Genomic DNA, 25,592 nt, shown 5'->3' with positions numbered 1-25,592 from the left:
AGTGTCACCTCTAGACTATTCAAATGGCCATTTCAACCAGATTCAGCAATAACAAAGATGTCCTTAATAGAAGATAGAACATATCAGCTACTTGCTGTAATGAAAATACAAGATAGAACTAAAACTGCAGATATGGCCGTGGTTTCTAAACTGTTGCTGGTTACAAACATTACTCAGAAATCATTTACAGCTACGAGTTGATCATCAATCAGGTGGCCAGTTATAACATCTCTCTAATCTTGGGTTTTCCTACTGCATGCGCTGCCCATTGAAACAGCACTGTGTCAGTAATGACACTGCAAATGTCTAAGATGTTCATCTGTTGTCTGTGTTTGTCAAGGCTGCACGCAATCACGTTTACAGCTGTTGTTGTAAACATGCTAATTTGCTGTTATCACCTTGGGAAAAGGATGAAGCGTAGTTATTGAGAACAGTCATAAAGACTCTACAGCATTGTTCACAGACCAAGGCCGATCTCACAGACGTTTACAGCTGCTCTAAAACTACAGAAACTCTGTATTTTCCCATCTCATACAGAAATCCCAAATCAGTTTTCAGTGAAGTAAAAAAACATAAATATATATTTATATATATATGAGACTGCAGCAATTTAAATTTTGTGCTTTGTCCTTTAAAAAAACTAATCTGAAGTTTAAAGTTATCTTACCTTGTGGATTACAAATTCAGCTCAATGATAGCACATCAACTTATTCAGTCTCTCTTGTGCGTTTCTGTATTTTTGTGGTATGCACGAGATACCTCATGAATCAATGTAGCATTTGAGGTCAGACAGATGGGCTGGCTGGAGTTTCCCGGGGTAGTCCTTAGGTCATTTTATTTCGGAAAGCATCACCGTGTGGTGGTTGAAGCTGCTGTGGGACAGTCATCCATAAGGAACATTAGGTCAGAGATTTCTGCTCCCATGAACAAATGGGATTAAGCAGTGCCGTACCCAACTCTCAATGCATCTACTGTTTATCAAGATCCTATATTTACTACACGCTTTAAGAGAACGTGGGGCAAACTGGTTACTGGTTCTACCTCTCCTATCAGGGGAAGAGAGACTTCCATTGCAGAATTGGCACATTTCTTCCCCAACAAAAATCTTAATGAGCATTCAAAACATCCAGATCCTTTATTTGAAAAAGGTATTTATGGGTTTCTCAATGGGGAAAAATAAATTTATCGGATTCTCATCAAACTGAATTTCTGCTACTGTCAGTCTTCACCTCTTTCATTTCCTTTTACCAATTTTTACAACGTTTAACTATTATTAAAATAGAAGTTTTTGTGTTAGATGCTGGCTCTCGTATGTACATGATGATGGTGAGTCACTTCAGGAAGAGTGGAGGAGAATGAGTGGGTTTTTTGATGTTTGCAGGTTGCCTTCTGAAGGCTTGAGACCTGCTTGTGCACTCTGCAGCCCTGCACACCATACACAGCATCACTGATGATATTGGAGTCAAAAATTAAATTTGTTCTTTTCTATCTATTTATTTCTTATTGAATTGGTCAATTATTTATGCAGAGTGCTTCACAGACAGTTAAGCTTTCTCTTGTGAGTTTTCTTTCAGATTAAATTCCAAGTTTTAGTATTTTTTTTCTTAAAAGCCTTAGACATACAAGTGATAAAATCTTAAAAGCAACCCTACTTAAAACCTTTTTCACATTTAAATCAAGAAACACTTGATAACCATTAGTCATGGGTACAGCACAAAAGCCAAACCTTATCCAAAGACACATTTACCACAAAGGTTAATGTTCTTTAATTCACTTCTTATGCCAGGTATTCAAAAACTAAAAAAGTAAGAGGTTTAAAGATTCCCACCTCTTTATCACAGTCATTACACTCTGCTGATCCAATCCAAGGTAGCTGTGGGGGCACTGGAGTCTATTCCTGCTGTCGTAGTGTGAAAGGTGGAGTGCACCCTGGACAACACGTAGACTAATAACTATTCATGCCCACATTCACACCTACGGCTAATTTAGGTTGGCTAATTAGCATAACCCACCCACTTCTTTGGACTGCACCCAGAGAGAAACCACTGAAGCACGGAGAGAACGCGCAGACTTCACACAGGAAGGCTCCAGCTGGTTGTAGCCGTAACACCGTGCTGCCCGTTCATCATACCGTCTCTGACAATGTAACCATTTACAACTGATGCGACTCAGTGAATAAATATCAACCAGTGACAGCGGTGAATGTCATCTCATTTGAAAATAGGCCGATAATAGTCACCGAGGACAATGTTTAGATAATATATCTGTGCGTCATTAAGTGCAACATGAAGACCCGACTGAAAAATCTAACACCAAGAGATCAAAAGTGCTTCCTTTCAGCTGTGTAACAAAATACTGATTTAAAAAGGATCATTTTTAAATTTAAAAGTTCTTGGATTTGCCTCCAGTGACTTGTCTCATGACTTGAAACCTGCCTGTAAAGATGCAAAGTTTTTCATCCTGGCAGTGAACAGTTGTTTAAATTTCTGGGAAAAAGATTTCTTTTAATGCAAATTTCTTCTTGACGTGCAGTCTACGCTGGCATTAAGTAAGAGTATGTTGTCAAAAAATAAATGCAAATTTGAGTTGAGTATATCTTGGCAGCTCCCTTGGTTGTCATGCAGGAGTGGTCAGTCCTCTCTGTGAGCTCTGTGCCCCCTTGTGGGTGGAGCCATCTGCCAGCAAACATCCGAGGGAGGCTGAATATACAGATGTGATGCATCATTATGGGATGACAGAGATGAATGATGAACGCTGGCACTGCCTGATGTCGCTTCATTGACAAACTGAGCCATGACTGCCCAGTCATTGTAACGGCCCGAGTGTGTTATTTACTGCCGTTGCTGAGTCGTCGTCTTCTGTTGGGATTAGCATTTCTAGGGTTGCAGCAACATTGTTTCCAGTTTCTAAACTGGGACAGTCAGAGGCATAAAGAGATTTCCTGGCTTTGAAAGAAGAGGGGATGATTAAAAATGCATGCGGGTGCTTTTTGTCATTACAGAGCCATCAGTGGTTGCAGGTTGACAAGACAATTTCACATCATGGAAATGAATTAACCGGGGTTCATTCATTATGCATGCCCATTGGTTTCTTGTTCAGGATGGCCATTGTGTCATTTCTAAATAGATGAAAGCCAGGTAGGCTTGCAGATAACCTGCTAGTGTATTTCGGGATGTAGAACATTTGTTCTGCTGTCTGGCAGAAACCTTTCTGTTCTTATTTGTGTCTCTCGGGGTCGCGCCCTCGTCCACATTAGCGCTGGCTGTAAAAGGGAAAATTAGGACACTTGTTTCACAACGGTTTTAATAAGCTGCTGTGCTTTTTGACTTATGAATGTCAATTGATGATGCTGTAGCATTAACATTATGTTTAAAGGATTAGAAATCTAGGTCTTCCCCATCCCAAATGGCAGAAAACCGATTGTGCAACAGCTGCATTGCAAAATGTAAGATGTATAAACTGGTTTATCTGCTTTTTAGCCTACTTTCCTTTTTTTTAAAAAATGTGCTGTAGTTAGAGATTTTAGAGGTTTTTATCTTCTGGCCCGTATTTCTGATAATCTTCAGCTGCCTTTTTTGGTTGGACAAATACAAGGGGTACTCCCTGGTTTTCACTGTTAGTAGTTTTGTCAGGTGAGAACACGGGTAGACTGAAACGAAGGTGGATCAGCTGAATCTTGGTTTCTCCATCACTAGATATGCTGTTGTTATAACTCCTGTGGGGCTGGCAGAAGTGATTAAGTTTCACCTAAGCTCACTCCGTGGCAGAGCTGGCGGCTCACCATCACTGACAGTCATATTTATTGCCCCGCAACCTGCTTCCCTCCTGGCCTGGGATTCTATTGGCCACTTCCAGACTTGGATCTATTCATCAGTGTCTTCTCCCTGCAGAAGAAGGCAACGTGAACAGAGTAAAAGCGACACCCTGGTTTTTATTATCGTGCTGCTTCACTGTCAACGTCGAAGCTTCAGGCTCAGCTGCATCTCCGAAAGCTGAAGCCACGTTCTGTCACTTCGCCCACACCTCCACTGCCAATTTACATGATGAGGCAAGCTCTTGCGTATTTATTTATGCTGTCAGATATACAGTAACACTGTAGTCTGTTTGTGACACTGTGACTCTTTCTTTTTGGTTTATATAACACAATAATAACAGGCTGGCAAGATGCAACAAGGTCTGCTGATTAATAGCCATCTAATATTTGCTATGTAAAACATTTGTTACGTACATGCTGCGTTTCAGGGTTTTCTGATGTCGTGGAATTAAACAATCAGGAGATATTTTCGGTTTGTTTTGGCATGACTCTGAAACCCAGATGATGATCAGTTTATGGTGAAGCTGTGACCAAAAAAAAAATGTTTGGGGATTTTTGTTTTTTCTTTGTTGGGCAAAGACAAATATCCATATGGTGTAAACTGTACAGTTTTTAAATGTATTTGATTTTTTTTAAGCTTGCTAATATGTCATCGTATTTCAACCTAATCCACTTGTTTTTCTCATTTTCTAAAAGTTGTTAAATCAGTTAAAATAGTGAAATAAATGAAATAATTAGAGACAAATGTGGCTCGTGTCCATTTACCAATACATCTTAAAGATTAAAAAACTGCTGTCTAGTCCAGTGTGCATGTGTATATACTGTACTGTACCACTTCAACTTAAAGTAAAAATATATATTTTTTTCCCATTCTCTGCAGGTGGTGCTCGTTTTTGCACTCAGCATCGGAGCCCTTGTGATATACTTCATAGATTCCTCTGAGTAAGTAATTAGCTTTAAACTTACTCTGTAATTTTTTCTTTTCCCCTGTAGCTCACAGGTTTTTTGAGAGTTTAACTGATATGACTCACTTTAAGATCAGTAACCTCATAGCTAGACACAGTCTTCATGGAAATGTAACCTCATAGCAGCTCTACCAATCAGAGCATGTCTGTAGATGGATTAATGAAACTGATATCAGAAGTTTGTTCTTCAGTTTTGCTGTCCTTGGCCCCAAAACCTGTTTTCAGTCATGAGCTCCAGGAAATTTTCAGGTCACCGTCTGAAGTCGTCTTGTTGCCAGCCTCATCCTTCCTTCTGGAAGCACTCCTCGGTGTAGTGTGCAGAAGGCAGGACATGTAATGGTCACTCACCAGCTGTGAATTCACCTGAGAAATACCCGCGTCACTCGCATGTGGGTACAAACTGGTGCTGTCAGACATTATGTTGACTTTGGAGCAGGTTAATGACTGTTTAACGTCTGATCCAACTAGCTAATGGTGGAAAATTTGTAGGGGAGTGCAGTGCAATTAGAAAAAGTCAGTCAGGTTTGAATTAGCTTAATTCAGTTTACAAAGAACCGCAGTTTAGTTCCAGGGAAATAAATATAAAGTGTAGTAATAACGCTGCTGATGTTTTTTGTTACATTACTGTCTAAATCGCTAAAATCTATTGTAGTTCTATTTGTAGTAGTGCAGACACATGAATGTGAAGTTCATGTAAGGTAGCCTTAATAACACTGAGTGCTTTGTCATGGTTATATGGCATTTAGAACACAGGCTTGCTATTTTTTGCTTGTTTGTTGTTTAATCCAATCATTTTCCAGGTACACTGCTCCGGTCTTCCTTTGCGATCTCCGCTGACGACCAGCTAGAGCTCACAGATGAAATTTGCTTAATCTCTGTAATGAAAGGGTCAGACTTTCAAAGAGGCAGGAAAGTCCAAAATTTCCTGTTCAAAACAATCGCCATCGGTAATCAGACTAGAGGAAGCGGAAGGCTCTTTAAGCTACATGTGAGGCAGTATACTGTTACTGCGGCCTTGTGGTGTTTGGACACAGTGTCATTAAGAAAGTGGGGTAAAACACGCCAGGATAAAAGCTTCTATCAAGCCCACAGTGAGTCTCCACCGGGAGTAATGTTAAAGCAGAGAAGGGAAAATGAGCTGTAAACTCATATAATCAGCCTCCTGCAGGCACACGTTCAGCTTATTTGTTATTGCATAAGAAGACGTACAGCTGAGGGCTTGGCTTGCTCTGATGTGGTTTGCAAGCATGATCTCATTTCATTATCTGGACAAGCTCAGATAGAGTTACATCCTTACCGATGCCATCTGTGGCCTCCTGTTCTCAGAACTTGCCTGTAGTGTCTCCGAGTGCCTTTTCACCTGATGGAGGATGACGTTCAACCTCTCTCTCTTTAAACTCATCATGCATAAGAAGAGACATTGTTAAATGTAGAAGGACTGATGCCCTACCACCTGCTTGCTGACTTATATCCATATTAGTTCAATGAGGCTCTCTGCCTGAGTTTTCAGTCAGTATTATCCAGGTCTTTCTATTATTCAGACACCATTTTTTCACTACTTGGAGCCAAAGAGAAGCCAGTTAGCTGCTCTCTCGCAAGTGGCAGCAGACTGTAACAGATATAGCCTTTCCTGTAATTAGTGCAAGCCTTGCCGAGGCTGTTATATGATGGACAGGCTGACCTAACTTAAAGTGACATGGAGAGAGATGTCAACATAGCAGACCCACTTATATTCAGAGAAGAGCTGTGAGCTGCACAGAGGAGGTTTAGGTCTGTACATGGAGCTTTAATTCATAAATCTTGAGTTTTGTCTTACTGTGGACGTCATGGTTCTATGTAACTGTCATTTGTAAGTCTGGATCACCTGATCAGCTGGAGAGATGTCCCATACTAACAAACTATTACATGTTTTCATTTTATCTTCTTAGTTTTAAATAGTTTGGTTGTTTATTTCAATAATGACTTTAAACACTCAAAGATTCTAGACTTCATATACAGCTAACAAACTTAGACTGTATATAGAAGATGGACATAGCTATCGTGCTGTCAAATCATATCCTGCTTTTCCTCCTTTTTGACCATATTTACAAAATGGACAACCTTTTTTTATTCAGTTCACACCATAAACTCACCAACAGGCTCTTTAATGATGAATTTATTAGAAAGAATGCAGATCCAAGTCCCAGTCACATAGCCCTAGAGACCAGTTGGCAACCACCTTGCAACCACTGTTCACTAGGGAAAAATGTGTGTTTCCCAAATAAAAGTTGCCAGTGGTTACCAGTGATGAAACTGAATTGCAATCAAAGGATGCTGCACCAAAAGCCTTCTCGTGATTGTTTATGGCATTGAGGTACTGACATCACACATAGTTTGCATAGAAGATGCAGACTTATCTGAAAACACTCTGCAACTAATCGCTAAGTTTTTGTAAAACCGTAAAAGTGCAACACAAACTGGAAACAGAAAAACTTTGAAAATCAAAGCTGTACTTTTTGAAACATGTTGGTTTCAGTGGTACGACACAACTTGTAGGTTTGTGTCGCAATTTTTCAAGCTTCACTAGAGTTCGTGGATAATTAGTGAGTGTTTGCAGACAAGTGGACATCCTCCATGCAGACTATGGGAAACTATGCCAATCTGTTAGCAACCAAAGTAATCAGAAGGAGGTCTTTGATGCATCACCATCTTAGACTGATTTTAACTAGCTCGCCAACCTGTTGAGGAATACACATTTCCCTGTAGCACCCAGTGGATACTATGTGGTTGTTGGCTGGGTGACTGCGTGACTGAGGCCTGTGCACCTGAACACTGACTTGGCTTTTTTAGACTTGGAATCTACGTCCATCTTTTATATACAGTACATGTGACAAAGCAAAACCCAGAGTTACCTTTAACAGGCAGTGGCTGATTTTTTTTCACCACTTGTGAAGAGAACATTAACACTGACAAAAAGAAATTATGGTGGATTTGAAACAAGTGGTTATGTATACATCCAGAATCTCCTCTTAGCTCTACTTTTGAGCCTTTTTGAGCTGGTAGAAACAATAAAAGTCTTAAATATTCTCAGAATTTGTATGAAAATATTCCTTTACTTTGCAAAATATATGCACATACAGTATCATCAGACAGCATTAAGCCCCGTTACATGCGAGCTGGTCCATCTTGATGGATCTGAGCCTGAATTGAATGAAGGAGGGAGAGACCAGATCTGCTGTGGGCAGGGACTGTTTCATGATCCATAACACTCCTAGACATCTTCCAAACCAGGCCTGCTGGAACTCAATTATTTAGCTCTGCAGATCTGCCTGTGTGTGGTCTGTCATCCTGCAATGATGGGGATTTACTGGACCGATGTGTCATTACGGTGAACGAGGGCAGAACCATCCAGCATGGGCTATTCTTAGAGATGCCATGGAGAAGATGAGTTAGGATTTTATTTTTCACCACCTTCTCTGTAAATTTTGAATACATAAAGAGAGCAATGCAGACATTAAGTACTGTATTGTTGTACACTGAGGATGCAAACCATTCTAGGCTTACTAAGTCTTATTTTAATTAGAATTACTAAATATCTTAGAGAGTCGTTGAAGGTTGTAAAAAAAAAAATAAAAAAAAATTAAGCGTTAAAATTTAACAGAACTATAATGAAGTCTCTATATAGCTAACGTTTAGAGAATAGATCCTCGAATAGAACTGGGATGAAACCTGACGACTATCAGTCATCATCACATCAGTGATGCTAAAGCTAAAGATCAAATGGGAGTCACTGCTCTGTATCGGATTGGTTCAAAAAAAATAATCACTTTGTGTACTCCACAGGGATAGTGTTTTATCACAGGGAGGCTATTAGTTTTTTTTTTTTTTCACGTAACAAAAGCAATTTGCTTTAATCCGAGTGGTATTAAACAGCACAGGGGAGAACTGCAGCTGCTGAGCAGTGTGCATTAGCGAAGCTTGTGATTCAAGTGATTCAAGTGTAGGGGCCCTGCAGGTAAAGAGAGCCAACAAGCTAAATCCATGAGAGATACCTGCTTGGAGCTAATGTGATTCAAAAGATCTCTACGTGCAGTCTCTGCTTGCAGGAAAAACCCCCAAAAGTTTATCAGCCAATTTTGTGGATAAAATCAAAAATAATCAAAAATCATAATAAAAAAGTTCTTTGGGCTTAGATAGACAAATATGATTTGTATGATGAATGGTCTAAAAATCAAAAGTGTTCATCTGTGTCTAAAAACAGCACAATTGTCGTACATGAACTTGCTCTAGGTTGACTAACCGATTCATTACTACAGTGAAGATTCCCACTTTAACACAACTAACAGTCACTGTTTACATAAATTATCAGCTGTTCATTAAAACATTTATTAATCAGTTAATGCTTTAACTGCTTACTGTTTCTCAGTCTTGTTCTATTTTAAATGTGCACTAAGCCTGTGTTTTCATTTTAGGTGTTAGTAATAATAATTAAGGCTTTTTTTTTTTCACTTTCAGGACATGAATATTGGTACGCAATCATACTAACCTATTACATTTACATTTACTTGGTTAATTATTTCTCTTTATTTGAATTCTTTGTGCCAGATACAAGCTTATTAAGGGTGAGACTTCACTACATTGCTAGCATTTGCTATGGCTGCTTGATTTCATTAAACAAAAAAAGAGACATGAACCCTGCATGCATTTAACCCTTAAACTACTGCTTTGCCTCTGCATTTCCATCATGTTCGATCTAATATTTATGCGAAATGTTTGCATATGAGATGGGAAATGCAAGACTCATGGGAACGGGGCACCGTTTCAATGTGAAATATTGCTCTGGGAATTCAACATATTCTTCAGATACATTGCTTTGCAGTTATTTAAGGGTTAATCAGGTACAGCAACAAGTTACTGCTTGTGTGACAATAAATGCATGCCCTTTCTCAACAGAAAAAAACATTGGAAAACACTTACTATTGCACTTTTTTGAGCACTTATTTTTCTCTTCTTTTTGGAAATCTTAAAAATGCATTTTCAGGAAAAGAAGAATGCATCTTTTATGTTTTATTTTTCATGAAACATTTTGATTTCAAAGAAATGACCTTGTGTTTTCACACTCCATTGTCAGTACCTGCCTTTGGACATGAGCATCTTTTGTTTTTGTCTCTGTCTAACAGTCCCATCGAGTCCTGTCAGAACTTCTACAAAGACTTCACGTTGCAGATTGACATGGCATTCAACGTCTTCTTCTTGCTCTACTTTGGCCTCCGTGTAAGTAGAACTCAGAGTCCCCATCTCAGTTAACTCTTTCCCCCTTGGACGCCTACTAGATGTAGCCCTTGTTTCTCTTTTCCAAACTGAGCAGTTTGTGTCATGTTTGCTTCCAGAACAAACTGACTGTGCGTGCATCAGAAGTTAGTGAGGATGATCTTTGCCTATACAGCTTAACTGGAGCTACCCTGGGAAAAACCCAGGAACCTATTCTAATGGTCATCAAACCACATCTTTGCTGATATATATTAAGTCCATGTCAAAACTTGTCAATAAGGGTAAAGAAGAAGTCGTGATTACGTCCTTATTGGGGAAAGCGTTAAGGGAAGATTTATGAATTTTCCTCTGTGATTTTCTCTTGTGTTTTCATTTGAAAGTAGCAAATTTCTCTCTTTTTTTAAATTTTTACTCTACTCTTTGTGTTCGCAGTTTATTGCTGCCAATGACAAGCTGTGGTTCTGGCTGGAGGTGAACTCTGTGGTGGACTTCTTCACCGTTCCTCCAGTGTTTGTGTCAGTGTACCTGAACAGGAGCTGGCTTGGTAAGAAGGCTCTCTTTACTGGCAGTGAATCAATGAGCATTTATTTACCAGCGGCCTGCAGTGCCCCCTGGTGGATTTAACAAGTCTAACAGCTGTCGTTTGCACACCAGATAATCTCAGCACATCACTAAAGCTGCAAAGACAGACATTGGTGCGCCCCTATTGTTAGCCATATAAGTTTGATGCTTTTGTCATGCAATTAACTTCAAGCTGACACATTGCATGACGTGCATGAAGAATATGATTCTCACCATCATGATGGAATTGTGCATCATTTTCAAAAACCTCTGGTACAGCACAGTATGTAAGTTGATTAGCAATAATGACTCAAACGCTTTGTTATCTTTGTTCACTGAACTCATGCTGGCTTGCTTTAACGTAGGCTCAAATGTTGTATGAATGAAAAGGTGTGCCACTTGAGTCCATGTCTTTGGCCCGGTCTTGTGCTTAGCAGGCTTTATACTGCAGTTGTCATTCACATACCCTTCACCTCTCCAGCAGAGCTCTCTACGGCACCGTTAATAACACTCAAATGAAATCACGGTGTGGCTGAAAAGTACACGAAAGGATAAAAAAAGGTAACAGGCTTTGTTGGGGGCTCGAGCGCAAGAATACAAGTCAATCTGCTAAATGTCTGAAGCTTATCACTCGGAGAGGTCTGTGAGAAATTAGGGGATTAAGTTGAGGGGTTGAAGAACAAACCTTCCATATAACCAACAGCAGCTATGCTTTCAGCAAGAAACACTCCTGCCCTCTTAAGTCAGTAGAACAGCCTGATTACTACACTTCAATAATGTGCCTGTGCATTTTCACTGAGCAGATTTATTGTGACTTGCAGTGTCAAAACAGGAAACAGTAGAATGTATTAATGCTGGTTGCTGCTGCCATCTGGTGGACACATGGGAGTATAGCTTGCATTTTAGCTGATCGGCTGTCTTTTGGATATCAGATTGTTATTTTGTTTATACATGTTGTAGACTGTCTATAGTGTTATATACATTTACATATAGTTATTGTGTTATTCATCAATTCCTTAATGGTATTTGTACTTGTACTTGATGTCTGGTCCAATTTCTGTGTTTTTGTTGGATTATTTAATCTGCAAAATTTCACAATGTGTGCAGACTGGTTGTTGCTTTGCTTTTGGCACTGAGTTAGCATTTATGGACAGTGCATCAAAAGAGAAGAATATTTCTTTAGAGATGATGTAAAAGTCATTCATCCACGTAGCAGAGCAGAATGACACCGTAGGAACACTTCTGTTCAGTTGCAGCGTTGGTTTTCCATCTATCATAGCAGTCTAAGGCTTACCAACACAACAAATATGTCTGCTTGTTGTCAAGAAACACAACAGCCATGTCACAGTGATTAAATCACTATTATCCACATAATGTTAGAGCGATATTGTGGTTCGGACACACAGTTTGTTTTATTATTAGTCGATCGCTTCTAATATCTTTATGTCTAGGAAGCTCAGATTAGCAAACGACTCAAATCATGGTCATAATATCAACATATATTTTGATACACCTCTAATAGTTTACATTATATGACAACATTTCTCTTGTCAGTACTCATATAGCCAACAGTAGCCTTCTGAGAATCTGAACATGTACATAGGTTTGTTCGGTTAAGGCTGCATTTGCTAAATTGTCAAACAGCGTGAGCAGCACTGAGATTCGGTTATTACTGTTAGCACCCCGTTGTTCCGCTGTTACTGTTTGTGTAGGTGTTGTTGCTTTTGTTGTTCGCTCAGCCCCGCGTGACTCATTTCACTGTATTTCATACAAGCCAAAACAGAGAGCTTCCTGTCACACATCAGGTGCATGGGCAGGAGATAGAAGGCTGTCTAGAGAATGAAATTACACATGCGCAGCCTGTATGCTGGATATTAGTTTTTAATATTGTACTCGTAGGCTACTGTCGAGGGTTTAGAAAAAAGACATTCGGGCATGGTTTGCGAATTAAAAGCAGAGCTGTAAATAATAAAATTGTTGGTAATTCATACTAAATTATTCCATTTACCTGCTTTAGTTTTGAGGGTGTCATCCTGCCCATGCTGGCTCACTGGGACACTTATAGAATAGAGAGGTCTATTTAATTTTACTGATTAAAAAAATGATTTCTGCTGATCGCTCTTAACTCCAAGCATAAAAATGTATTGTCGTTTCTTTTCTTTCTTTCTTTTTCAATGGAAAGCATCTTAATCTCTTTTAGTATGGTCGGTGCAGTTGGTCATGGAGGATTTAGTGTGTGGCTAAACTGAGGTCAAACAAGTGATGAGGTCGCATCCGGCTCAGCTGCTGTCGAATTGCCTCTTCCCTTCGAAAGTCCAAATTTCACTGAGTGCTTAGCTGAACTGCCAATCTGCCGGTCCTGCTGTCTGAACGCTTTGACACAAATACATCCAGTTTGCACCAATATTATCGCACATTAACAAGCTCATTGATGCATGACAAGCTTCGGGGTGCGAGCATGACACACATTTTGGATGTTACGGAGAATATGCCTTCAGATATTTCACGCAGAAACAAACTGCAGCAGCTGAAAAGATAATAGCTTTTGGTTCTGGGTTTTTATGCTTCGTATGCAGTCACTGGACAGTTTATTAGGTACACCTTACTAGCACTGGGTTCGGTCCTGTTTTGCTTTAGAACTCCCTTAATTCTTTGTGGCATAGGTTGAACAAGCTGTTGGAAAAATGCTTTAGAGATTTTGTTCCATAGTGACATGACAGCATCATGCAATTGCTGCAGATTTGTCAACTGCACATCCACACTCTCCTATACCACCACATAACAAAGGTGCTCTGTTGTTGTTTGAGATGATTTGAGCTTTGTAACATGGCATGTTATCCTGCTGGAAGCAGCCATGAGGATACGGTTACACTATGGTCATAAAGTAATGCATATCATCACCATCAATACTCAGGTGGGCCATGGCATTTAAATAATACTCAGTTGCTACTAAGGGGCCCCACAGTATGTGAAGATAATATTCCCCACAAAAACAACTTAGCTGAGGAGTGGAATCTGGTGTGGTCTTCTCCTGTGGGAGCCCATCTGCTTCAGAGTTTGTCCACAGATGCTTTTCTGCATATCTTGGTCTTTTTATCACTTTGAAGAACTCTGCCATGTGATTGGCTAATCATATATTTGCATTGACAAGCAGTTGAACAGGTGTACCTAAAAAAGTGGCTGGTGAGTGTAAGTTGACATGCATCTTTGCTCATAGAAAAATGTCATATTTTGCATGTTTAGTTTACTGATCTGTGGTTCCAAGTGTTTTTGGCTTTTGGCGCCTTCACTCACGTCTCTTTGCAACACTTCGTGGACTGATATCTGAGTCATGAATTAGTAAGAACAATGAAGTCCTGAAGTAGTAAAATGAGCCCGGATTATTTTTTACAGCTCTGTTATTCTTTTACGTACCTTTCTAACTGCACCGATGTGCACCAGTGTAACCGAATTTAAATATTTGTGATATGTGTTAAATAAATAAAGAGGTTGAAGAGCCCAGATACATTTCAGATAATTACAGGACCTGAAAAAAACCCTCTTTTTAAAATTTCACTCTTTTCTCAGTTAGTTCTCTTCAGATTACTCTTAATATCACTTGAATATTAAAACGAGTCCTTTAATTGAACTGCTCAGTCTTCTGAAATGCACTAAAAGGATGAATGAATGAACTTCAGTTCATGTATTTTTTCTGTACGGTGATTTTTTTTTTTTTTTTTGTATAACTACAATAACAGCTATTACATCAGCTACGATTAATTTAGGGATTATTGTTGAAGCACTAAATCCATAGTAAAACACAACAGTGATTGCCAAAGCTTTTCATTTTTCCCTACACAGCTTTACTGTTCACATGACATCTTGTTTCCTGCTCTAAATGTGAGACTACAATACATTATGTGCCTTTCCAAGATTAGAGAATGAAATTTGGTTTGTCAGCAGCAGTTGCCGTGTTATTGGGATGAGATGTAGGCTACATTGTGAAGCCAGCTGATGGACAGACTTGCTGTCTGGCCTCTTCCTTTCCCTGGATGATTCCTAAAGGAGCTTACACTCTAATATCCTGATGGGAAAAGGGTTTGCTTTAAGCTCGCCACGAGGATACTGTGAAGGTCCGAGGTAAATCAGATCAAAATACTTCTTCGAAAAAAAGACCTGTTTTTGACGCCAGCCGGTCGGGTGCAAATATTTCACATGAAAGCACCTGGCTGTTTTTGTGGATTTTTTAATTTTTTTTATATTCTGGAGGAGATTTTTAAATTTTTTTTTCATGTGAAATATTTGGTAAGGCAGACGAAGAACAGTGAAGACGTGGATGTGAAGTAGATTTCGGACTAAAGCTGAAGACTTTCACCCAATTTCTAGACATGATTCCTACTAAGATGTTAGTGTACAGGGGGCCTGATGGAGGCACACACTCCCAGAAGGTTTCTAGTACAAGAAGACGGAAAAAATCCACCGGGGAGCTCTTCCAGAATGGCTACAGGGTGAGGATGGGCCACGGCCAGGTGATTGATAAAGAGGACCAGGACAGCATTTGCTACAGCTTCGGTGCATGCTTCCATGTAATCTCCTACTGGGGTAAGATCCTCAGGACGTGAGAGCGGAGGGGAATCTCTTTCTAAAGCCCTGTGCTGGATGCTGTGGGTCAGCTGGAGCATGTTCAAAATTTGCTGTGTGCTATGCTCTCCATCTGGCAAACACTCGCTTGGCAAGGCATAACACAGTTAGCTGTTATAAAAAAGAAAAAAAAAGATGATTTATTTTTATTTTCTCTAACTGAATGATTGCCTGTAATGTCTTTGATTTGTGTCACTTGGCATTCACACAAATCCACTCCAGCAGGAGAATTTATCATCCCAATTAATGCAGAGGGATACGGATTTAACTTGATTGCTCTCTCTTGGCTGAGGTGGCGTTTAATTTTTTATGCAGCTCAAACACTGTGAATAGTGCAGCTCTTCTTTCTCAAAATGAGTGAGTTCTATGAATCATTTAGATTTCAAGCTCAGATATGAGGCGCCCTTTAGCAGGCTGTTTGCTGCAGTGCGGTGATGAAGCGTAGCGCAAATATTTGACTTTATCAGATGTGATTTTGTGGCAGATCATCTGAGCTTATCGACAGTAACGGCATTAAACACGCGATGCGACGGTCGTCATTTAACCTGAATGTGAATACAGCCAAGTGGTGATTATGAGCAGGAGCTCAGGCTGGCGTTTGTTGGTGTTCTGCCGTCCTTGGACTGTTGGCAGCGTGCACCGGCTCCATTTTTTTTCTCCCAACAAATAAATACCCTCAAATTTAGGATTTGACGTCACATCTGTTTACTCATTCAATTTGGCGTGGCAGCATCCACCTGTCTTTACTCTAATCCAGGTTTTCATCTCGTCCACGTTCAGTTTTATCCACTGGGAATGACGCACGTATCAGGTAGATGCCGGTGCAGAGCGGGGCTCCTGAGATTAAAACACAGTGTTATGAGTTGATGGAGATCTGGGATGCCGAGCTTGTTTTGTGTTTTTTTTTATTTTTTATTATTCTTTATTTCCCCACAAATATTTCAAATATTTTCTTTTAATATCGTAAGTGCTTAGTACCTGTCGATCTGTTGGACTTTACTTTTTGTCAATATGAATCCAATGAAGCTTGTAAACATGGATGAAAGTATGAAAGGTATGGTTGTTAAATGACGATCAGATATCATTCACTATGCCTGACTTGTTGCTAATCAGTGTTTTATGTTTATTTTCTCACAGGTTTGAGGTTTTTAAGGGCCTTAAGATTGATACAGTTCTCAGAAATTTTACAGTTTTTGAATATACTAAAGACAAGGTAAGTTTATTGATGCTTTTTCTTCTTTTTTGTTCATACAGCTGACAGTTTGTTTTTCACCTGCCTTTTGCTTCACGCGAAGAAAGAATGTAGTTTTATTTTGACAGCAAAATAAACACAAGGTTTCATTTGGCGAACGCTGACATCAAGTGTATTTCTCTGCACTGTGTTGTGCACACTGAACTATATCACCGTACCATATCATGCAGTCGTGAACAAAAGAGATTGCTGCTGTGCCCCTTCTGCTTAGAATTAAAGAGTTTTGCACAGATGTCACGTCAGAAAGAGCTTTGAGTATATCGACATGCTTTAGAATAATCCTCTCACTTGACAGAACAGACAAAGAAGTGGATAGAAGTCAAACAGGGACAGCACTGCAATAACATATACACTGCAATACTTAATAAATCCTGATTATAGTACGCATTAAAGATAACAGACTCTTTCATAATACATTTGTTTACACTGACATTAGGCTTAACTTTCAGCTGTATATGATGAAAATATCTTGGAGCCTGCTTGGATTTTTTTTTTTTTTTTTTTTTGCAAAGCCATATGTAACAAGAATAGCATGACTAACCACAACACAAGAAAAAGTACAAGCTATAAATTCAAGTAGGAGCTACAGTTTTAAGAGCTTAAATCTCCCATGTTGCATATTTTAATAGTTCAGGTTGAACCTTAATTCTGATTTCACTCTCAGACTTATAATGTGTTTTAAAGCATAGACTGAATTTTTGTGTGAGCTAGGGCTTCCAGTTTGGCTTCTTATCCCGGTGTAACAGCTACAGTTAATACTTCATCTTCTGTTGTCTGGCTCTTTCTAACATAGCAACTCGATTAAGCTGGTGAACCTGTGTTCAATCTTCATAAGCACATGGCTAACTGCAGCAGGGTTCATTCATTTGGTAAGTTAGGTGAAAATGTGGTGGTGCTGTGTAGCAACTGGATGCCTATTATCAGTAATTATTTACTGCTTCATCAAAGACCTGTGTGTTTCCGTGGTCGTTGTGTAAATTCTGACCTTTGTTCCAGGTGGAAAACTCAGGGGATCCTTGGGAAAACTTCCAAAATTCCCAGGCACTTTCCTACTGGGAATGTGTCTACTTACTCATGGTCACAATGTCCACTGTTGGCTACGGAGACGTGTATGCAAAAACCACCCTGGGCCGCCTGTTTATGGTCTTCTTCATCCTTGGTGGTTTGGTAAAAATCCCTCTCATTACTTATTCCCGCTTAAAATCCTCCATCACATAAATGCTGGGACTTAAGTCGAGACGCCCGCTTCACCCGTTGTTCACATTGAAGTGTATTTGTGGCTCACCACTTCACCACAGTATGTTGCATGTCATGTACTGTATGAGTTGTCCACAGTGTTGCAGCATTGATTTTGGTATAATGCTGAAGTTTTGATTTAAATGACATGTAGAATATTTGAGAATTTTTGCATCTGTTATTAACTGTAAAGGTACTACGGTTTCAGGTGGCTCCACCCTCCTGCCTTCCCTCCCTCTTTCCAACAAACACAGTGAGATAGAGTTGATTCATGACAGCCCAGCTTTATATGGATGTAGCAACATTGCTGTCCTCTTCCTGCACAACTTTCAGAATAGTCTGGCAGAAAATATCCCGTCGGGGATTTAACACAGACCCGAATTACCTGATAAAGAAAATAGGCAATGGCGATTTAGAGGGCACAGTTAACCGGATTATAAAGTATTATTCAGCGTGGACATACAGTACTTTGATATGATCAAATACCTGGATTTAACTGAGGTAAGATTGAGGTATATTAAAGCGACTTTTCAGTCTTCTAAATCTGAAATGTTTTCATTTTGCTCAAAATTATAAACATAAAGGTTAATAATAATCTACCGTTAAACTTAAAAGGCATGCTAGGGGGCTCATGTGACTATATAGCTTCTCTGGTGAAGATTGTTTTCAAGATATTTCAGTTTTCATTCACCTGCACAGTGGCCTGTAAAATCACCAGTGTGAAACAGACATCAAGCCAATTGCAGATCTTCTAGGGTGTAATCAGGCCCACTTTTCCCTTCGATTGCATTTTGTTTTGTGCTACACATCATTAAGAATGAGAGTGGTTATCTATACTGTTAGTTAAATTAGAGCCAGAAGTCTTAATCGACATTGTGTAGTTTGCCCACTGGAGGGCACTGTGCAGCTTTATTTCTCTATTATTGTAGGGCAATGAAAAGCAGAGGTGTAAATGATGAATTGATTGGTAATTAATTTGAAGGGTCAGAACAACAAAATACAAAATATATTTTATGCTGATAGATTTTTCTAAGCTTGAAGGGGAAAGGCTGAGGTGTTTTCTTAAAAACACTGTAAAAAGAAAAACAAATTTTATACTTAGGCTAATTTCTTGGATCTGTTGTAAGCTGGCACGTCTGCCTCCTCCACGCAGGAATATTCAGGTGGTTGGGCAGTGGCGTGCAGCCATAAGTTGTTTGCCATCCATTGAGCTGTGCTACTGAAATCAACCCGACGTGTGTTTGTTGGGCGAAACATGGCACATAAGGTTTTTTCTTAATTTTTTTCTTCAACATGTCGCTCATCTGCTTTCATTTTTCTCCTTTATTCTTTCAGTATCTGAAAATATTAGCCTTTAAACTGGATTCCATTGTCATACTTTTTCTCTATTGTGAATGTAACTGTGACATAACTTCAGCTTACATTCACATGATTTTCTTCAGTCAATTTGAATAATTACACGTTTCTTTTTCTCTTTCACCGTTTTCCTGTTAACACATAAAAAAAACCCTACTCCAGCGCGTAGAGTAGCACTCCTCTTTCAGACTTCACAGATTTCTCTAAAGTTAAAATAGAGGACCTGCTCTTCTTTGCTTGTCTTTTTTTTAGTCTCTTCTTCTGTCTCCTATCTTCTCCTTAGGCCATGTTTGCAAGCTACGTCCCTGAAATCATAGAGTTAATAGGAAACCGCAAGAAATATGGTGGTTCCTATAGTGCGGTTAATGGGAGAAAGTAAGTATTTAAGGAGGCTCTACTGCCTCCGCCGCAGTAGAACCTTCTCTGCATGCCCTTTTCTTTTTCTTTTCCATGCATGTAGGCCATGTTTGCTCGCTACGTGCCAGAAATTGCTGCTCTCATCCTTAATCGGAAGAAATATGGAGGGAGTTATAACTCGACCAGAGGCAGAAAGTAAGTCAAACAAATAAATAAAATAGAAAACAAACAAACAGACAGACAAAACAGCAGATTTGTAATGGTGTGGTTTTGTGTGACTCAAGTGGCCCTCTCATAAAGAGGTGACATGATTATGATTTGAATTGTAATGATCTCAATGAGCATTAAAGTCACACTGTGACTGAAGAACTTGGCCATGATAAATGTGTATTTATTTCTGCTGCTTTTAGATGTGTACGAGCTGTCATTGCTGGAGTTTTTTTTTTTTATTTTGAATAAATGAATGTCTGGTTTTACGCTGGAAAAAAAAAATCTCCATTTAAGCAAGTGATTGTCTGTTACTGAGTCCTAAAAGTCATTTTCATAAAATAAGTGACCTGTTTTCAGTAAGTATTTACAGTTATTGTAAAAAGAATGCCCTTTGTCAGTTCTAAGTTTTTCAAATACAGGTGATAAAAAAAGGTCCTGAAACTAAGTAAATGTATTACACCATACCAAGTTGCAGAAGCAGTGTGTGAAAAACTCAGTACACTTCTACAGCTTCCATTGGAATTACAAGGTTGCTGATGATCACAAGAACTTCATTAACGGTCAAAAGTGCGAGGCAGAAGTTTTGGCAGTTTGCTGGTCTGGCCCGTTCAGGCGTGTGTAAACACAACGCCAAGAGATCAGCAATGAGAGAGAGAGGAGTTGTTGGTGCCCAACAGTCTGGGGAGGGTTATAAAGCACCTGCTAACAATTTGAAGTCCATTATTCTGCAGTGAGGATGAAGGGGAAACATCCAAGACAGCTGCCAATCTATGAAGGAGGGAACATCCCAGCAAATTCACCCCCAAGTCACACTGTGCGATGCTCAAAATACAAAAAACAAACAGAAGAGCTACTTCTCAGACTCCACAGGCCTTAGTTATCATGGCGAATGTTAAAGTGTGTGATAGTACTATTAGAAAAAGACTTGCATGGCTTCCCTTCTCTCTAAAAAGATTGTGGACGCAAGGCTTGGGTTTGCAAAGTTGCACCTGAACAAACTGCAAGTCTTCTATCGTTTGGACAGAGAGGACCAAAGTGGCCACAATGCACAGCACCACAACTCGCTCCAACTGTCCAGCAAAGGTGGTGGAGGAGTGATGATTTTAGGCATGAACCTGGACACATTGCAGCCTTTGAGTCAGCTATGAACTCCTGTATACCAAAGTTATCTAGAGTCAAATGTAAGGGTATAAATACATAATGGCATGGTGTTATATGTCACTGTGTCATCCCAGGTTGTATTGGCCTAACTTTAAAACATGTTAAGGGCTAAATATTATTTTTGTTATGCCCTGATATGTAATTCTTTAGAATTGACAGAGGGTGTACTTTCTTTTTGCCTTGACTGTATAATAAAAGGACTTTATAATAATAATGATTTGGTAAAGATTTTCCAAAATCCAAAATTGTTTTTAGAAAATATGACTTTAGGAACTCAAATAACAGCCACAAATATCTTGAAAAGGCAGATATTTTTCAGTGTAATCATATCGATGTACTGTTGTCATGCTTAATAGTGGCATTTGTAGTATTCTCTCACTGTGTTATAAACTGTGATTATCCTGTTGGAAATTGTTTCATTGTAACAAAAATGGGGAGAGGCTGTGCAGACTCCATACCAATGACTCAAAAGGTCACGTAGCTTAGCGATCCCTTTTAATGGATTGAAGTGTAAATTGCGTCATCGTGGTTCAATACAGTACAGCAGCAATATAACTTCAAAAAAAAGAAAACAAAATGTAATAATGTAATGTTAATAAGTAGCAGTATCTATGTCAAACTCATCATAAAGTTCTGGTTACCCCACAACTATAGTCAGTTGAGCCAATTTAATAATATTCAAATAATATGCTTATTCAAAGTTTTAATACATACTTATGTATTTAAAGTAAAATGCAATAGTGTGATGGGTTAAGACTCCGTTATGTGTAAAGTTTATCCCCTAATTCTTGTCTGTCTTGTAGAACATCTAAACTCAAGCATCAACATTTTACATAGAAAAATTCTTTAATGCATAAAAACATTCAGATGGCCCCGCCCCTTCCTGAGCCTGGTTCTGCCGGAGGTTTCTTCCTGTTAAAAGGGAGTTTTTCCTTCCCACTGTCGCCAAAGTGCTTGCTCATAGGGGGTCATATGAGTGTTGTTTTTTTTCCTCTGCATGTATTATTGTAGGGTCTACCTTACAATATAAAGCGCCTTGAGGCGACTGTTGTTGTGATTTGGCGCTATATAAATAAAATTGAATTGAATTGACATTAACTTAATTTTTGCTTTTTAAGTTTTAGTTTATGTAAAAGAGGAAAGAATTAATTTTAAATATTATTTTTTATGTTAAGAAGTGAAAGACTGTAATGAAAATGGTTACTACCAGTTTTTGATACCTCAAACAGTGATCTGGACGGCTGTAGCCAATCAGAAGTTCATGTTTTCCGTAGCTAGGTTAAATAGTGATTAATAAATCACTATTTTCATCTATTTTCTAAGTTATGCTTTACTTTGAGTAATGTTGCTTAACTAGATTGATATGACTAAAGGTTTTACTGGTATTGTTATGCACAGACTCTCCTCCCCACTACAAATAGTTACTTACATTAGAGGTTGCTAGGGAACAGACTAACTAATATGGTTGCAACCCAGTTAAAAGGAACATTAAAAATTTTTTTATTTCTGAACAAAACAGTGGGAACAATTTCCTTCTTTCCAGATTTCACAGTTTTGTCATGATTGATCATTTTACTGTGAGAAAATCCTGGTTGTTTTTGATGTAATTAGGCTGCTTACTGTTAGTGTGTGTGCGCCAAATGTGTGTTTGTTAATCAAGTGTTTCCATTTATTCTCTCTTTTTTTTTACATTTTGTTCACCCATCCTCTCCTTCATCACTCAAACTCCAATTGATGTCAGACAAACAGTCTTAATAAGATAAAACGAGAAAAACAAATTACATTGGAGCTAACTTAACATAATACAGAAAGACCAATATGGATGTCAAGGACACACAGTGAGAAATAATTATGATTTTTAAAAGTTCAATCATTATATAATAACATACAGTAATAATATAATTTGGTTGAAGGACAGCCATTTAGGCATCAATGAGTAATTCTGAGAAAATCATATACTTTAGCTCACCTGCATTTTCAGCACTGAAGAAAATGCTAAAGTCATACATTTTGTCGTGTACCATTGCTTCATGCTTCATAGTGATTTTTGCTAAGATCAGTTTTTGTATGCCTGGAAACACTTTGATTGCCCTGCTCCACTTGTGATGTTTCCATGCTTTGCTATTTCAACAGTCTTGGCCTTAATCTTCAGTCTGACCTACACCCTGAAGGCAAAGTTTAAAAGATATGCTTTGGCAGTTTGGGGAATATTCTTATTAGCTTTCTTGCCTCAAGTTAAAAGGGAACTCTTACATTCATTTCTTGTCCCATGTTTTTTATTATTGGACATGATTCATAGTTCAAATTCTCATTTATGTGGCATTGGTCATTGGTGCAGCTCCGCAGTTGATTTGTTAGCTAAAATAGACTGTTTTAGCTCTGTGTTCACAGCTAGAGCTTTGTGCCCAAGATGACCATATTAAAGATCTCTCAATGACTTCATGCAGAATGAAAAGTAAAAAAAAGAAAAAAAAAACACTGTGTGAAATATTTGTAATAGTCTGAAAAACTGAGCTTTTGTGTCACATATTACACATATGCTGACCTTTGAAACTTTGCCCACCTTTATCATCAGCATCCAACTTTGCAACAATATGACAAATAACTAGGAAAAGCTTAATAAGTCTCCTTTAAATAAATAAAAACATACAGTGCTTTTGTTTTTTTGTCTTAAATATGAAGCTACCCAGGTTGCAAGAAGTATCTGGGCCTATTCTGTGAGAGGTCAAGTAGTTTGTGGTGTGCATGAGGCACCCACTGTGTGGCACTCCAGTTTTGCTAATATGATCTGGCCTTGAGTAAGCAGTAGGGCAGCTCATTACTTTTTCCACTTTGGCCCTGTGTGGATGAGAAAATCCTCATCCAATATAAAGGCCATACACACTTTCAGTCTTATTGCACAGTGGTGTGGAGGGTCCACCACATTAAGTGAAGTTCCAAAACAGCTAGCCTTACATGGTAGTGGGTTATAAAGCCTTCCAGCACTAAGTTTGAATTGATGCAGCTGCACCACGTTTCTTAAGCTGTAGCACCTGTTTGTGCTACAGAGAGGAAATGCCAAGAACAAAACACATTTCCTGATGGTTACTTCAGAAGGACTGCCTCAAGAATAAAGTAAACAAGATAGTTTTCATAAACAAACTTAAAAAAATAAAATATATGAAAAAGGATAAATTTATACTTAATAACAATAAATGTAAATGTTCTTACATAGCCAGAAAACCAAGTTATACTTCTGAATTCATAGCCTGCACTTCTGCAGCATTTTTTATTGTTGCGCTATTGCTTATAATACCAACAAATATGAAAAGAATGAAGACAAGTGAGAGCAACTCGGAAAATGCGTTACTGTCTGAGTGCAGTGGAGATGGAGCCGATGTGCTTTCCAGCAAGTGATACATGGAGGGCGTGGTGCAGTCCATCAGTCCATCTGACAGCAGTATAAATCAGTGCAGACTGAGATCAGAAGTTCCTGTTTCCAAAGGAGAAAGTTTCGGGCACCCCGAGGCTCACCGCTGTGTTTCTGTTCTCCTCCTAATTAAGAGAGGTCGGATTCGAACGGAGCCAAGTACCCCGTGCTTTATTGAAAACCCCGAGCTCTTGTCCTTGCCCACAAAATTCTACATTTGAGCTTGTTTTTTGTTATTTTTTATTAAAACAGAGAATGCTATTGTGTACCACTAACTAATAATACTAAGTATTGAATTAAAGAACACAAAATAAAGGCGTCAATTAACGGAATTAATTAAAAACAAATGATGTTATTGCAGCTCAAAAATACACACAAGTACACAATGCCTTCTGAAAAAAACAAACGAACAAAAAACTACAGCCAGTATGAATTTGTTTAATTAATTAATACATTTTTTTAAGCAGTTTGAGAGGTGCTGATTTCTTCAACTCAAACTAGAGCCAGGGCTGCTGGTTTCCCCAGCTAAGGAGAAGGCAAGCAAATTGTATGATGGCATATTTCTTTTGATATGAAAGTAAATAAGCGTATTCTCCAAAATGCCAAACTACTCCTTCAACACCTTTTTAGCCATAAGATCTAGCCTAAAGACAGGGAGATTCTGCTAGATGCCTCAGAGTTTGAAGTCGTGGTTTCTGGTAGCATGCTTTTGGTACGATTTGAAAGAAACCAGACTTGGTTTGGGAAGTTTTCTTAAACCAAGTATATGCTTCTTGTGCTTTTTTAATTTTTAATTTAAAATCGCAGTTTATAAATTGAGAAGAAAAAGTATCACATCATGCTTATTTTGCATTTATTACAATTTTTTAAAAATATTTTTGTTATTATTGTGGTGATTTTAAAAGCTCGATAAAATTGTCGGCATCATTGCTTTTTTGTTTCTTTTTTTGGAAAGTATGTGTTTTTCTTTCAGTTACTTATTGTTACTCTAGATTATTAGAAAATAAGTGATACTGATGCGTATTTTGTACTTTAAGAACCACTGCAGTATTTCCAGCTGTGACTGTTCTTGCAAATCGGTGCAAAAGACAAAATAATTTACACAGAATAATTTAATTAATAAAGATATTTTAAGCACAGTTGGAAAAATAATCTGAACTGGGTTCTTTATATAAAGGGTTTATGATATGTAGGGATCGACATAGACTGTGCGCTCATTTCATAATCTTCCTTTAAGTAAACTGATCCTTTACAATCTGATACTGAAATCCAGAGAGCTCTCTGGATTTCATCCCCCCTCTATCGTAGTTTTTATCACAGATTCTAAATCACTGACCTAAATGTCCGTTACAGGCCCCTCGTCTCACATTTACCTTTTGATTTCAGCTCAAAGATGAAGAT

General features: G+C 38.6%; 1 protein-coding gene across 22 annotated transcripts in view; it reads left to right on the top strand.

Moving 5' to 3' along the window:
• LOC120738165 (calcium-activated potassium channel subunit alpha-1) overlaps window positions 1-25,592 on the top strand; it is a 97,815-nt gene that overhangs the window by 37,679 nt on the left and 34,544 nt on the right. For 20 of the 22 annotated variants that reach the window (XM_040039283.1, XM_040039300.1, XM_040039295.1 and 17 more), the window contains 7 exons: window positions 4,695-4,756; window positions 9,939-10,032; window positions 10,462-10,573; window positions 16,348-16,423; window positions 17,256-17,331; window positions 17,459-17,629; window positions 19,338-19,429. In XM_040039283.1, coding sequence (XP_039895217.1) covers window positions 4,695-4,756; window positions 9,939-10,032; window positions 10,462-10,573; window positions 16,348-16,423; window positions 17,256-17,331; window positions 17,459-17,629; window positions 19,338-19,429 — 683 coding nt within the window. Of the gene's footprint in view, window positions 1-4,694; window positions 4,757-9,363; window positions 9,381-9,938; window positions 10,033-10,461; window positions 10,574-16,347; window positions 16,424-17,255; window positions 17,332-17,458; window positions 17,630-19,337; window positions 19,430-19,514; window positions 19,607-25,592 lie in introns of those variants that run through there. The other 2 variants (XM_040039304.1, XM_040039301.1) reach the window with 2 other exon arrangements.

This window comes from Simochromis diagramma, unplaced genomic scaffold, assembly GCF_900408965.1.
Source record: "Simochromis diagramma unplaced genomic scaffold, fSimDia1.1 OVJJ01000402.1, whole genome shotgun sequence".
In the NCBI taxonomy this organism is placed as follows: Eukaryota; Metazoa; Chordata; class Actinopteri; order Cichliformes; family Cichlidae; genus Simochromis; species Simochromis diagramma.
The sequence above is the reverse complement of the archived record's forward strand: the minus strand, read 5'-3'. Positions and strand labels throughout refer to the sequence as shown.